Source organism: Schistocerca piceifrons, chromosome 6 (assembly GCF_021461385.2).
Source record: "Schistocerca piceifrons isolate TAMUIC-IGC-003096 chromosome 6, iqSchPice1.1, whole genome shotgun sequence".
NCBI lineage: Eukaryota > Metazoa > Arthropoda > Insecta > Orthoptera > Acrididae > Schistocerca > Schistocerca piceifrons.
The window spans coordinates 90,163,268-90,180,088 of NC_060143.1; the positions used below are offsets into that span (position 1 = coordinate 90,163,268).

The 16,821-nt window shown below is 42.9% G+C and overlaps 1 protein-coding gene across 3 annotated transcripts in view; it reads right to left on the minus strand.

Annotated features, from left to right (window-relative positions):
- Positions 1–16,821, minus strand: part of LOC124802567 (probable aminopeptidase NPEPL1) — a 49,877-nt gene that overhangs the window by 12,157 nt on the left and 20,899 nt on the right. For all 3 annotated transcript variants that reach the window (XM_047263436.1, XM_047263438.1, XM_047263437.1), the window contains exons 7-9: positions 14,143–14,266; positions 6,988–7,164; positions 863–973 (exon numbers count right to left, since the gene is read on the minus strand). In XM_047263436.1, coding sequence (XP_047119392.1) covers positions 863–973; positions 6,988–7,164; positions 14,143–14,266 — 412 coding nt within the window. The remainder of the gene's footprint in view (positions 1–862; positions 974–6,987; positions 7,165–14,142; positions 14,267–16,821) is intronic.

Consider the following 16,821-nt stretch of genomic DNA (forward strand, 5'->3'; position numbering starts at 1 on the left):
GCTCTGAGCACTATGCGACTTAGCTTCTGAGGTCATCAGTTGCCCAGAACTTAGAACTAATTAAAGCTGACTAACCTAAGGACATCACACACATCCATGCCCGAAGCAGGATTCGAATATCTATGGATGGATAGATGGATAAATAAATAAACTTCCGGTACCAGTTACACATGATGTTTGTGTTCTGAGCTGTTATGCAATTCTCAATCCTTGTGATGTGCCACACCTCCCTAGAAGTCCGTCATGACATTTCTGGACACATTGTATATACTCAAAATGAATGTGCTGTGCCTGTCCCATTCTTTTCTTTTTCCTTCCCTATCTTCAGCAGCATTATGGTGGTATATCTGAGATAATTAGCTACAGCAGAGCATAGTGAATTGCTGTTGCATACTATATCTAACATCAAAATATTGCTAGAAATAACTGAAACCAGTACTGTGTATTACATTTTGTGGTTGTGACTGAATAAAAATATTTGTAAATGAGTCAAATTCCTGTTTTTCCATTAGACAATATTTACAATATAATTAAGATCAACACGACTGCTTGCCCTAACAAGACAGAACTTTAGAATATTCTTACTTTGTGCCACACAGTTCACAGCATTGGCACTGTTTCTGTACTCATTCCTTACTTGTGATAATGCTATTGAAATCAAGTCTTTCTCAGCAAGCAAGTGACTATGTAGTCAAGTGGTGGTGTTAGTAACATTATCTCTTGAACGTGTATGTTAACAATTATTCTGATATTTGAAGGCATACATTAACAATTATTCTGATATTTGCTGACAAGTCCTAACATATGGCACACTGCTTAAAGATTATGTAACTTTACTCGGGTTGAGGAAAAAAGTACTCACACTATGCACAGGATACGCCATGTCGACATGTATCCAGGCTCCAGGATAATCAAAGCCAAGGTGCGCACCAACAAACAGTCCTGCACATGAAGACTGGGCATTGCTCCGATCCTGAAAAGAGGAAAGAATTTTTCTGAACATTGAAACAGAAATAGAAATAAAATAAAAGTGAGAAGTAAAAGTTATTCAGTTTGTTGGTACTTGCCATCTTCTTTTAAGTTACTATGGATTATTGCAGAACACCTAAAAAAAATTGTAAGCAACTTTGTCAAAATGTTGTTTGACATTTCACTGCAGTACACACCACTGTGCATGTACACAATGAACACACAGCTACAAAAAGTTGTAACTGGTAATTTAGTCTTGTTTGGAAGAGATTACACTACCACCACCTTGAATCATAGACATTCCTCTTAAGAAGAGTTTTTTAATGAAACCATAAAAAACAAAGATTGTTTCTGATTGACAAGTGACATCTGTTGCTCCACACCCCTTCCTATATATTGTGACTTCTATTGTTTTCTGTTAATTCAATTTTTCTTTTTGATTTATTGCTTTTAATTTTATTTTTTTGCTCCTTACAACTCTGACTCGAGAACTGCCATATTAACATGACACAGAAAGAGAGAGATACTCGATTGGTTGATTGGGAGGGGGGGAGGAGACCAAAGAACGAGGTCATCGGTCCCACAATTCCAGGTGGCAGAAACAACAGGAGGAACAATGCTAACAGCATAGTCCAGTTGATGAGATAGGGAACTGGGCAAACAAAGACGCAGAAGGAACATTGGAGTGGCAGGAAGAGTAAGGAACAGGAAAGGAGGTGAGGTGGGCAGGGGCGAGAGCAGGATGCATCCCAGAAGCACTATGCATGCTGGGGTGCAGGCACCACCACCACTGCTGCAGACAAATCCCAATCCCCATCTCATACCATACCATACTATACCATTACCATGACACCACAGGGAGACAACACAAAAAAAGGACAACAAAATGGCACAATAGACTAGACAAAATACAGGGAAAGGAGAAGGGGGGGGGGGGGGACCTGGTTGTCGTGCAGGCAAGGTCAAAGGCCTCCTAAACTGGGAGACTCTAGTTCCAGACGGCAATGCAGGAACTGAAATCTGGGAGGACAAACACTTCTGCAAAGAAAACCAAGGACAGACATGACCAAGTGAAGGTCATCCACTAGCACCCATGACGTGGAGAGTGGTAGGACATATTTAGTTCAATGGGCCGAAAGGTGGAGGCAGTACAGCAAAATATGGATCACTGTGAGGGGGACCCTGCAACTACAAAGAGGGGAGGGGAGTGGCCCCATTACAGAGTAAAAGAACTGTAGGTCAACCTGGTATGGCCGATACGAAGATAGCAGATGATGGTAGATTCCCGCTGGGAGAGGCAGAAGGAAGAACACCACATAGAGGTGGGCCCTTAATTTAACAAAATTTGTTGGACGGGAACAAGTGCCAGCCCACCAATGAGCAAAAATGGAATTTGACAAGAAGCTGCAAATCCACCCCTGGAGGAGTCACAGAGGTGGTAGGTGGTTGCCCTCCCAGCCAGATAATCGGCAAGCTCATTATCTGTGTTACCCAAGTGGTTGGGAACCCAAAGGAAATCAACCAAACAAGCAGCATGGTCAAGATCAGCAACAGCGTCGTCAATGGCAGAGACCAAGGGGTGGTGGGAAAAACACTGAGCAATAGCCTGAAGGGAACTCATTGAGTACATACACAACAAAGTTGGACAAGGGAGGACCGTTTAATAAAGCAAAGGGCTCAGTAAATGGCCACTAGTTTGGCAGTAAACATCATACACATGGAAAGTAGGAGATGGTGTGCCATGCCAACACAAGATGTGAAAGTATATTGGTGGATTTGGAGGATTTAGAGCCACAGCGTAAAAAAACTATAGGACCCCGAAACTCCCGTAAAAGGGGGCAGAACAAATGACTGAACACCATCAGAGTGATGGAGGCTTTTGGATCACAAGAGAGATCCATCTGAATCTAGGTCTGTGGAACTAGCTGGGAGGGGTGGAGGGTGGACAGGAAGGGGGGGGGGGGGGTTCCAGGAGAGAAAGTGGCCTTGGGAAGGGAACAAGAGGGAAGATGGAATTTGTGATAGAAGTGTGGCAGAGCCCAACTAGTAAACTCAACCGAGGTCAGGCAACTTCCTGGAGCCACGAAAAGAATAGAATAGGAGGAGTAAGCATGGAAAGAGCTGATAGAACTTGCTCAGGAAACCATGCGATGGGACTGCTGAACCAAAAAAAGGGACCCGGGGGGGGGGGGGGGGTGGGGGAGGGGGGGGGGTCGTGGTGCAGGACGGAATCCCAGTGCCAATCAGAAGACTGACAGTGCTAGAATAAAAGGCACCAGTTGCCAAATGGATACTACTGTGGTAGACTGGGTCCAAGAGGAACAGTGTGGAAGGGGCAGCTGAGCCACAAACTTGACAACCATAGTCCAGATGGAACAGAACTAAAGCCCAATAAAAGCAGAAAAGTCCCAACAATCCGCACCCCAAGATGTGCGGCCAAGGAAGAGAAGCACACTGAGTTTACGGAAACACCAAATCTTCAGAAGGTGGATATGGGGCAATTAAGTAAGTTTGCTGGGGACCACAGTCAGGCATTGATAAATGAGATAGAGCTCCAGATCGAGATGGACTGTAGTATGGCGACAGAAATGCACCACTCATGGTTTGGGGAAAGAATTGAAAACCATGTGAGAGAGTCCACAAAACAGTATGTGGATGGTGCACTGGAGCTGTCACTCTGCGGGGGCCACCAAAGTTGGATCTAGCCCAAATAAACCATACAAAGCAGGGTAATCAACTGTCCGACAAAGCCCACGAGTCCATTAATAGTAACAAAGAAAATAAGGACACTTAATATAGAACCCTGTGGACTGCCATTCTCCTCAGTCTGCGAAGAGCTGAGAACAGTGCCAACCTGAACTCAGAGCAACCTGTGGGACAAGAACAGGTGAATAAAAATGGGGCAGGGGTCCCAAAGATGCTACTCATGGAGTAGTATCTCATGAAGTGTAAGAAAGATGTGATGGTACCAAGCCGTTTTGTATGCCTTACAAAGATTGAAGAAAACTGTGAAAAGATGGTTACGCTGAGAAAGAGCCAGCCAAACTGCAGTTTCCAACCAAAGCAGATGATCAGTCAGAGACCATCCCTCCAGAAAGCCCCAATGGTAGCAAGAGAAAAGGTCATGAGATTCGAGGATCTGACAGAGCTGATGAGCCACCATCCCTTCAATAACTTGCAGGGGATGTTGGTCAGACTGATTGCTTGGTAACTATTGATGGATGACTTATCCTTACCCAGCTTAAGGAGGGATCCACAGTGCTGTTCCTCCACTGACGGGAAAATGCCTTGCAGCCAAATAAGGTTAAACACCTGCAGGAGGTATCATCGTTGTGGAGGACTGAGCTGTTGAAACAATTGGTTTTGGATGGAATCAGGGTCTGGGGCTGAATAGGGGGGAAGAGGAGAGGGCCAGTTCCCATTCAGTGAAAGGTTCATTGTAGGATTCTTCCTGACATGGGGTAAAATGTAAATGGGAAGCTTCAGTTCACTGTTTCCAGAGGAGGAAGGTGGGCAGATAGGAGGCTGGCGCTGAAATAGATCGCAAGGTGTTCTCACTGATCCTTACATGGAAGATGGCCTCCAACAACCCTGGAGGATGCAGAGTGTAGCCCACACTCATGACAGAAGAATCTATGGAAGAGACAAAGAGTTCCCATTACACCGGTTTGCTCTATTTGATTAAGAAGTAATGGGTTTTGGTGCAAAGATGTTTAAAAAAAGATGAGAGGAGGACAGGTGCCACTCAAGGTGTTGCAAGGCTCGACAGCAATCATGGATGGTGATGGCAATGGCCGTGCTCCACCATGGGGCTGCTTGGGGCTAAAGAGGCCCGTCATGTGAGGAATGGCAATTCATCGGCATAAATAATTGTAAGTCATGGATGACTTTATCAATACAACCTGACAAAGAGGGAGTAAACACAATCTAGGAGGTATATGGATGCCAATCAATGTAATGGAAAGTCCTGCGGCAAGAGGGAATGAAAGAATCAACAGGAAGTGGTTGCTATTGCAGCAGCGACCAGTGTAATGAAGGGAGAAGAGGAGGGGAGGTGAGCAAAGATCAATGGCAGAGAAAGTGCCATAAGCAGCACTAAAACGGGTAGGAATCATCATTAAGAAAGCACAACTCGTGATCTGCAAAAAACTGGTCTATGAAGAGACCCCAGACTAGACAGAAGCACTGCCCAAAAGAGATGATGGGCATTAAAATCCCCGAGGAGGAGGAAGGGAGGGGGGAGTTGCTGAAGGAGGGCAGTGGATGAGGTTCATGTCAGGAGAGAGACAGAAATTGCAAACTGTGACCACAGAGTCCCAATGGACCCTGATGGTAACCGCTTCCAATGTGGTGCAAAGGGGAGTCCATGTACTAACAACATCTGTATGCACCAATGTGCAAATACCACTCGAAGCCTTCAAAAGGACAACCCTGTTCTGACAAAGCACAGAACCCATGACGCGTCAGCGAGTGAGCATTGGTAAAATGAGATTCCTATAAAATGACACAAGCTGCAGAGTAAAAGGAAATAAGGGACTGCAACTCCAGAAGGTGATGGCAGTTTTCATTAAAATTTCATTGAATAATCATGGAACAAGGGTCTAAATGTGAGGTGAATGGGCTGGGTCTGGTCACACCGCCAGGTCACCACGAGTCACCAACTAGGACAGGGCAGCATTCAAAAAAAGGGGGGTCAGGTCGCAAGGAGGGAGTTGGCACCTTTAGAGGTAGCGGTGGGGCCTTGTCCTGACACTTGTTTCTTCTTTTTTTATTTCACAGGAGAAAGAAAGCAGGCTTCAATGAGACCTAGAACTGACAAAGAGCAGGTGGTCTTGGGGCGCATGTAATGTGGGTCCCATGGCTGACATGTACCAACAGACCTCTAACCTGGAAGACGCCAGGAGAAGGGGTTCCATGAGAAGGCCCCATCACCAGCAAACGCTGAAGTACAGGACACTTCTCTGGCCGGGTGGGGTGGGTGGCACATACAGGGGAGGGGGTCAGGACTGGGATAAGGAGAAGGTGCAAAGGACTTAACAGAGGCAAAGTTAGATGTCATAGACACAGGGTGAAGACAGTCATATTTCTGATGAGACTCAGTCTAGGATGAAACACTACTGTATTTTCTTGTTAACCAGGAAATGCAGCGAGCGTGGTGGGGGGGACCTCAGCCAAAAGGGTACGTAAGACCCCACCACACGGAATGGCTACCTTTCTGGCAATATAGCATGAAAAGGACAACTGCATTGATTATAAGATGGAAAACGCAGTAAGGCTAAATGCCGAATACGCTAAGTAAAGTGTTCTTCCCCAGTTGGCTCACACTACAGAGAGAAAATTCAGAAGGGGAAGTCAAACCCCAAAGCAGGGAGGGGGAGAGAAGAGATCCCAAAGCACATGGGATAGAAGATCCATGAGGATAACCAGGCTGATGTAAGCAAGGACACAGAGAGAGGGGAAGGAGCAAGGGCAGGAAGGGAGAGGCACGTTGGGGAAGGGAATGCAGCCCAGGAAGGAAAAAAGGGCTGCAATAGCTTGGGGCCCAATGTGCACCACACACAAAAGAGCCACGAGCCCTCTGGTGAGCAAAATACTTGGTGATTCAACTGTTTGCCCTCTGACCAGTCCAAAGAAATTATAAATTTGTAAATATATGTTGAAGTAAGAAAAATGAGCTATCATTTTATGGAAACTTGGTATATAAGTGCCTTTTTTTACTAATGTTAACAAGAGTCTTAGAACTTCTACAGGCTTGATTACTGTACAATGGTTGTCTCACAGACTGCCACATGCAAGTAGATTTAGAAAGATACAGAGAAAATGGGGCATTCAGTAAAATTATGTACGCAATCAACTGTCTTCTAAAATATACAGTGTTTTTAGAACTAATCTAATAATAATGCTTAAATATACACTGTGTTTACAACTAATATAATAATAATGCAACTCTAATCTGCTAACTGCCACGCACAGCTTCAGATCTATTGACAACTAAACTATATTATGGATAAAACTTACGGCCACTGAATTCTTCATGTCAGCCACTGCAGATGCAAATTCACTAAAATGTAGTTCAGGACAATATGGTATAGGGAAGACAAGGTCACCTGAGATGCGGCCTGCAGTCACAGTAGCTGTCTCCCATTGTCCACTGTTAGTTAAAACAGCAGCATGGTACTTTCCAGTTGATATACCCTGCACAGTGAAAATATGATATTACTCCATTGATTATACAAAGTATTGTCACAATTTAAGTGTCAAGTTACCTAACAGTGCAGTTTTTTCCACCTTTGACAAAATTTTTGGGAGACAAATGTTACAATACTGAAAATTCAAATACTGATAATATAGACAGTAATTTAAATTTTTATTCTCATCCCCATTCCCATCTCTTGAGGAATAACACTAAATTACAATTTATCTATTTTCATTTACTTTTAAATCATATTTCTAAAATGCAACTACAGCAGAACAAAAGCTATAGTTATATTCCAGAATACCAGTATTGTAAAAAATGAATATACCAGACATCTTCAAAAGATACTAATCTTTTTTATCCAACAATTTAGGTATAAGAATGAAAACAATCAATTATTGACAAAAAACTTTAACTAGATAGGCAAAAAATCTACTCACCAAGCGGCAGCAGAACACACACATAAAAGATGGTTGTAATTGGCAAGCTTTCAGAGCCAGTGGCTCCTTCTTTAGGTAGAAGGGGAAGCAAGAGGGGTGAAGGTAAAGGACTGGAGAGGTCTAGGAAAAGGGGTAGATTTCGGGAAAGTCATCCAGAACCGAGTGTCAGAGGTGACTTACCGCGTGGGATGAGAAGGAAAGACTGATTGTTGGGAACTGAGTTTTTCCTTCTCATCCCATGTGGTAAGTCTCCCTGACCCACAGTTCTGAGTGACTTTCCCAAAATCTGCCCCTTTTCCTAGACCTCTCCAGTCCTTTTCCTTCATCCCTCTTGCTTCCCCTTCAACCCTTCTGCCTGAAGAAGGAGCCGCTGGCTCCAAAAGCTTGCCAATTACAACCGTCTTTTACGTGTGTGTTCTGCCACCACTTGGTGAGTATGTTTTTTATCTATCCAGTTAAATTAATTTATGTACAAGGCTAGACATCCGACAAACTTTAAAATGAAGTAAATTTGCTGCATGCTAATATCTTGGCATCAGCTGTGTTAGGCACAGATGCACAATCTATAAGTGACATATGAAAATTTTTGCCAGACTGGCTCTCAAACTCGGATTTCTCACTATCACGAGCAGTCGCCTTAGCCACTTTGGCTATCCTTGACCACCTCTCAGACAGATCCAAAACTTCCACTCGTCATACTGTCTACATCTTTATAACATAGACTCCTACAGTCATTACCTAATGCTTGTAGCTTTACTCTGTATTGCCACACCAGTGCAAACAAGACTATAGGAACTGAGACACATTATATTACTGCCTTGTGCCCACTATGGCATTTTGTATTTATTTTCTTGTCTGTGTGAACAGACATTAATGACAACTGACAGGCAGCTGAAATATATTCACTGAATACGAATATGCTTGCATCAACTCTATAGTTATAGTTGTACTACCTGTTAGTAACATACAAAAATTTATGCTGGACTGGGATTAACCCAGATCTCCTGCTTATTGTGGTCACATAATGATATCATTCACAGTATAGGAAACATACAAGGTTGTTTATTAAGCCCTTAGAAAACCCAAGGGATGACATGTACTACTGAAACAATTTGCTGGTAGTAAGGATTATATGTCGCTAGAGAATAGGTAAAGTTGCAATCGTATCCATCACTTGGTTTCACTGTCCCATTTCACTGAAGCAACATGGAAAAAAGTTAGTTTCGAGCAGTGAATAAACACTTCGGTTTAAAAGGGATAACACCAAAACAGATCAAATCCGAGGTAGATGAAGTTCACATCACACCTGCTTCTGTGTTTACAATTGGATAAATGAGTTTCAATGTGGCCATACATCCACAAAAGATCAACTGTGTTCAGGATGTCCAGTGAAAATGACCATCCCAGGAATGATCGACAAACTCCAAAATATGGTTCTGAGCGATTGATGAATCAAAGTGCATGAAATATTAAGGCCGCAGGCATATTCGAAGGTATTTTCAATTTTGAATGAATATCTGAGTGTGGAAAAAAATCATGGCAAGATGGGTCCTGCATTGGCTCTCAGTAGAGAATAAATGCAACATTGTGATTGATGTTGAGGCTGTTTTTGCACTTTTCCATCGAAATTCTATCGGATTTCTAAGTCAGTACGTAACTGTGGTCAAAACATGGGTACACTACTATACTCCGGAGACTAATAATCAATCAAAACAGTGGATTTTTGAAGGCAAATGAGCTCCAAAGAAGGCAAAGATGGTGATACCTTCTAGCAAGGTGATGGGCACTGCTTTTTGGGATGCTTGTGGAAACATCTATGTCAATTAATTGAAAAAGTGACAAACAGTAACTGGAGAGAGTTATACACCGTTATTGTACCAGCTGTCCAAATAAATAAAGGAAAAGTCCTCATTTGAAAAAGAAAAATCATTTTCTTCCATCACAGCAATGCATGCATGCAGTTTCAATGGCCAAAATAATGGAATTAAAGTTTGAATTACTGCAACGTCCACCGTATTCACTGGATCTGGCCCCAGTGACTGTTTATTTAATTTCCTAACTTGAAAAAAATGTTACGGCAGTTCACATCAAACAAAGTGGTCACCACTTAAGCAGATACCTGTTTTGCAGATGTTCTGGAATCCTACTTTTTCATGGCTAAAATAAGTTGGAGCAGCACTTGGAAAAATGTATGGAGTTAAATTTTGTTGAGAGTGGGGAGGGCGGGGGAATCCCGAAATAATTGTTATTTTTTCCCCCTAAGGAATTATTGAATGACCATCTAACTTTAAAAAACATCCAGAAAGACAATTTTCTCTTAATACAATCTTCTGTATAAAACAATATCATTTATTTGAAGAGGGGAAATGGGAGGGTATCTCTGGATGCCTCAACAGGCGTAATTATTATGAGAAGAGTTGTTTGCATAGGAACTTCTATATTGCCATTACAAGTACCACCAGCTTATCAAGAGTAGGCAGCTACTTCCAGAGGCCACAATGGAAGCAATTAACTAAATTCCTGTTTTGGAGGGCTCAAATCAGATGCTGGTCGAACGAGAGTTTCTGGGTGTTTCCCAGACAGTCTGTGAGAGCAATGCTACATTCTGATTTTAAAGCATGTCAGAAATAACCCAGCTAACTGAATTTTATTTAGCAATTTACTGATTTCTGCCAACTGGAATACTTCAAAATTTTGAAGTTAGTGCCAGGCTAAGATACAAGTTAATTACTCCTTTTCTTTGTTGGAGATCTGACAAGAGATGCAATATTTTAATGAGCATAAATTCGAAATTGAATCCTTATAAAATCCATGGGCAATCATCTCATGTGCAAACTGGGTGCAATCTTCCAAAATATGGTGCAGTAATGTTCATACAATGCATGTTATATCACAAATCGGAAAATATTTAACAGTAAATTGACAGCAGCTCTGAGGGCAGTGTACGGGAGCTGGCACCAGGAAACATTAAAAGTACCTCCACCACACTCTCAGCAGCCATGCCTCCAGAAGTCCTGACTCTTGAGATAAATAGCACAGCCCTTCCATAGGCCAGAAGTTCAGCTCACTCCACGGATGCCAGCACATCACTTATGGATAGATTAATAATGACTCGGCTTCACACCAGGACTCTCATGAGATGAATGCTTGGATTTTCTGTGGATTTTGGTTTGTGGACTGTGTGTGTATCACTGACTGTTATTTCTGGACCAATCAGCGACTATCAGAGTTTGAACTGTGTGTGTGTGTGTGTGTGTGTGTGTGTGTGTGTGTGTGTGTGAATTTTTCCAGTAGAGTTGTAATTCGTGGAATACCAAACCACAATCACAGACACTAGAGAATCCCCCTATTGGAAACAAAATCTGTGCTTCATGATAAAGTATCCTTTTTGGAGGCACTTCTTCTTACATAAATGGCTGGAACCACCAGGGCCCAGTAGAAGGTTTTACTACGCAGCTTCTTGTCATTTGTTTTGAGTCACTCTTACCACTGATGCATTTCAGAGGAGTCAAAGACTTCGGAGTGTGATGCAGTGTGTATCCTCCATTCCTCCTTAGTTGCTAAATCCATCACTAATTCCTCCAAATTTCTACCTGTCTGGTATCCATCAGAATACCATCACCTAGCCTAGTTGTTTTAAACAAAGGAGATGAAAAAAACCTTGGAATATGCCTGCAGCCTTAATTGGTTCAAATGGCTCTGAGCACTATGGGACTTAACATCTGAGGTCATCAGTCCCCTAGAACTTAGAAGTACATAAACATAACTAATCTAAGGACATCACACACATCCATGCCCGAGGCAGGATTCGAACCTGTGACCGTAGAGGTCATGCGGTTCCAGACTGAAGCGCCTAGAACCGCTCAGCCACACCGGCTGAAAACATGCGCTTGATTCATGATCTCATATACCAATTACACTCCAATTACTGTGCACAACATTCTCTGTGGGCATGACACATAACCAACTGTCTACTTCCAAGAATGGCCACAGTGAAAATTGACTATACAACAGCCAAACATGTTATGCATCAAAACTCAAATGATCAGCAGCTGCTTCACTACGCTTGCCATTTGGATACTCCTTTCCAGCACAAGCTTTTCTGAGCTATGCAGATGGCAATTCTATCCCTGCATATTGATGATCCCCCAGCCTACACTTCTGCTAACCTGTTTCCCACTGCCTCATCTTGCCTTTTCCCTTTTCTCTCTTTTCATTATCCATACCACCCCTCCCCCATTCTGTTCGTGTACTGTCTTGTCCCCACCATTATTCTTCCTGGCCCCCCCTCCCCATCCTGTCCGCACGTGGGCTGGCTCTCTCTCTCTCTCTCCCTCTCTCTGTCTCTCTATACCCCCCCCCCCCCCCTTTCCCTCTTCCCATCCCTCTCCCCTTCTCTCTGTCTATCTGTCTGTCTCCAATGTACTCCCTCTGTACCTTTATATCTCTTACATGCTCTACTTCCTCAGAAGTCCTATTGTCTTGTTCTGCAACTCCCAAGTCATCTGTCTTTCCTGGTACTTCCTGGTATCCCCTCCTCACCTTGTGCAACCTTCCCTACCCCTTCTGTACATCAATCAGATCAGGCAATTGCTCTCTAATATTCAGTGTCTCTGTGGCTGCAGTAGTGCGCATTTGGGTGCCTGTGCGTACTTTCTGCCAGAAGAGCCAGAGCTCAAAACCTAGTTAATATTGTGTTACATAAGGGAGGGATGCATAAAGTTTTTCTGTCTGCTGAAAGTGAATGGTTGCCTTTCTTTCTGTTACATATTGTTCCACCCATCCACAAATTTCCATTATTATTATAGTTTTTAAGTTCTTCACATACAGTAACAATATCAGTTTCAAATGGAACAAGAATACCTGAAATGTTTCAGACTCTTTCACACTCAGAATGTTGTTCATTCAAAATGCTGATGGACTAAACACATAAATTGAATCCTGCATATGTACAGTCAATTCCACAAACTGATTTAGTGTTTTGTCATCACATTTTTACAGAAAAGAACAAAACAGTTCAGAAATAAGGATTACTGGCTTCCTTTTTGTGGATGTTGTACTATTGATGGCATTGGCAAAACAGTGGCACTTGGGGGTTACCATTCTTCCATTCAAAAGTGTCTCTTAGGACTTCATGACTGTAGGTGATACTGTAGTCCTCCTCAATGCAGTGATATTGAAAGAAACATGTATGAGGCGTTGAGTAGGTAAAAATATTTTTAGTATGGCCATTTCTAGCAGGAGCAAGTTATGAATGGTGGAATGGTACCTTGTAACCCAAATCTGAAACAACTAAGGAGTTGTCTAGATTTGAAAACATATGACAGGATGACAGTTTAGCCCATACTCTGATGTCTTTGTTATAAAGCTCATGAGTGGAGCACAACAATAATACAGTTCGTTTCACTTTGTAGGGAATTGTTACAGGTACACTACAGCCAAGCTGTAGCTGCTAAGAATTTTTTATTGAAATTTCAGAAACTATTTATTGCAAAATGTGCAGGCAGCAAATTCAGATAAAATAATGAATCTTAAAAAGTGAAGAAACAAAGTAATAAAGTGGTTTCTGAATTTTTCATACAAATACCTCTAAACAGCCACCACTGAAGATATTCTACCGTAAAAATAGTTACAAAAATATCAGTCAGACGATCCGATTCCAAATTCATCATTATGATGAACAGGGTCCTAAAAAATAGTTTTCATTTCATTAACAGCTTCAGCAATGCAATTCTGAATAGAAGAATGGACAATGTAGCCTGTTACAAAGTAGTGAAGTTGGAGTCAGCACTTATGAAAAATTATACCCTGTTAATGTAGCGAAAATTTTATTTACTATGATGTACACTAAAAACAACTTTTAAAATTACTACAAAAATGTCAATTAAATTAGTTCACAGTATATAGGACACGACCTTATAGAAGTCTATGATCATTCTTAGCACTTACATACAAACTTTGTCTAGATCACAATGTGTTTATTATTCCTTATGGCTCTGAGCACTATGGGACTCAACTGCTGTGGTCATTAGTCCCCTAGAACTTAGAACTACTTAAACCTAACTAACCTAAGGACATCACACACATCCATGCCCGAGGCAGGATTCGAACCTGCGACCGTAGCAATCGCACGGTTCCGGACTGCGCGCCTAGAACCGCGAGACCACCGCGGCCGGCTTATTCCTTATGACAACTGTTAATGCACTGGTCACTGTAATATATGGTAGAACTGCTGATGTGACACATTGTATTTATGCTTCAGATTCTATTTTGATCTGATGATGGCAATGACTGAAAATGTATCAGAAGAAATCATAAACACATTGTGGTCCACACAAATTCTGTGTGTAAAATCATTCTGATATAGCTATAATAGTGCCAATAATAACTGATTCCCTCATGACAGCTATTGTGACTTTGCAGTAGGTTTTATGATTAGTGTAAAATAGTATATATAGTCAGCACAATCCAAGAAAATGACCACACTGTCATGATACTGACATTGAAAGTTGAGGATTTTTTAATAGTTAACATTACCTGAGCACCTGTGAGTGTAGCCATATCAAGAATAATATTTGCTTTTAGATCCTTATGGGCGTAGGAAACACCATCTGAAAGCACCAACCGCCCCTCAGCATCAGTGTTGTTTATTTCCACTGTCCTAAAATATGACATAAAATACATGTACTCTGGCTAAATTCTTAATTAGAACCACAGTATCCAGTATATTTCCAGGTAAAAATTCTACAGAAAGTTATAGACACAACAGCAGTACTAAGTGTAAATACAAAAACAAACATATCTACACTCCTGGAAATTGAAATAAGAACACCGTGAATTCATTGTCCCAGGAAGAGGAAACTTTATTGACACATTCCTGGGGTCAGATACATCACATGATCACACTGACAGAACCACAGGCACATAGACACAGGCAACAGAGCATGCACAATGTCGGCACTAGTACAGTGTATATCCACCTTTCGCAGCAATGCAGGCTGCTATTCTCCCATGGAGACGATCGTAGAGATGCTGGATGTAGTCCTGTGGAACGGCTTGCCATGCCATTTCCACCTGGCGCCTCAGTTGGACCAGCGTTCGTGCTGGACGTGCAGACAGCGTGAGACGACGCTTCATCCAGTCCCAAACATGCTCAATGGGGGACAGATCCAGAGATCTTGCTGGCCAGGGTAGTTGACTTACACCTTCTAGAGCACGTTGGGTGGCACGGGATACATGCGGACGTGCATTGTCCTGTTGGAACAGCAAGTTCCCTTGCCGGTCTAGGAATGGTAGAACGATGGGTTCGATGACGGTTTGGATGTACCGTGCACTATTCAGTGTCCCCTCGACGATCACCAGTGGCGTACGGCCAGTGTAGGAGATCGCTCCCCACACCATTATGCCGGGTGTTGGCCCTGTGTGCCTCGGTCGTATGCAGTCCTGATTGTGGCGCTCACCTGCACGGCGTCAAACACGCATACGACCACCATTGGCACCAAGGCAGAAGCGACTCTCATCGCTGAAGACGACACGTCTCCATTCGTCCCTCCATTCACGCCTGTCATGACACCACTGGAGGCGGGCTGCACGATGTTGGGGCGTGAGCGGAAGACGGCCTAACGGTGTGCGGGACCGTAGCCCAGCTTCATGGAGACGGTTGCGAATGGTCCTCGCCGATACCCCAGGAGCAACAGTGTCCCTAATTTGCTGGGAAGTGGCGGTGTGGTCCCCTACGGCACTGTGTAGGATCCTACGGTCTTGGCGTGCATCCGTGCGTCGCTGCGGTCCGGTCCCAGGTCGACGGGCACGTGCACCTTCCGCTGACCACTGGCGACAACATCGATGTACTGTGGAGACCTCACGCCCCACGTGTTGAGCAATTCGGCGGTACGTCCACCCGGCCTCCCGCATGCCCACTATACGCCCTCGCTCAAAGTCCGTCAACTGCACATACGGTTCACGTCCACGCTGTCGTGGCATGCTACCAGTGTTAAAGACTGCGATGGAGCTCCGTATGCCACGGCAAACTGGCTGACACTGACGGCGGCGGTGCACAAATGCTGCGCAACTAGCGCCATTCGACGGCCAACACCGCGGTTCCTGGTGTGTCCGCTGTGCCGTGCGTGTGATCATTGCTTGTACAGCCCTCTCGCAGTGTCCGGAGCAAGTATGGTGGGTCTGACACACCGGTGTCAATGTGTTCTTTTTTCCATTTCCAGGAGTGTATTTAGTTTAACATTACATCACCACCCATGCGCAATGTAGCATGAGAAACGTGATTACGGACACTGACAGGAAGCTTGTGTAATGAGTCCTGACAATTATGGACACAGGTCACCTGTATCATCATAATGGTACACTACTAAATCTCATGCTAACAACTATTTAAAGTTTTCTGGTACCATTCTTTCTCATTAGAAATATGCAGTAATGAACTCTAACTGTAAATATGCATAAAAGGGGAAACAGTCTTCATGTGCAAAACATTACATTGGAGAAGCAGAGAAATTTTGTTGCATGATTCACAAAAGAAATTAAAGTCTGTAGTGACTTATATTAAGCTTCTGCAATGAATAAGAATCACCAGCTGATAAAGTAATAAATATTGCTAAAAACTGTGCATTGGAACCCTTTTTATGGCTAAGTAATAACATTTAATGGAATCAACAGCTTGTATAATCTAAAATGAAAACGCATCATATAGGAGCAAATATGCCAAACAGAATGCATGCAGCACTGAGGATAAGGTGGGGGGGAGAGCTATTAGTGGTTACTTTTGGTTGTTCAAGTTGGAGATATAAGCTATCGGGATACGCAAGAGTAGGATACAGTTCAGAAAGTAAATTTGTTTTTAACGTGTCATTATCACACTAGGTCTACAGTTCAGCATTGTAAAAAGTTGCTATTAACTTAAAAAAAAAAAACCTGGAAATGATGTTCATTTCCTCCTTGAAGAGAAATAAATTAATGATTGGTGTTGAAACAGCAGGTATTTGTAATATATCTTAGAATTAAAACAACTCAGCTGCTGCAAATACTCCCTAAGGAGATCAGACAGCCAATTTTTTTTACCATTTTTCTATTTAATCCTATGTTCAGCAGACTGTTGCTTGCCACCTATAAAACCAGCCATGTCATATACCACCAGCCTTAGTGCAATTGTTGCACAGCTTTTTGTACTGGTATGAGTACATAGGACAAATGTCCCAATGG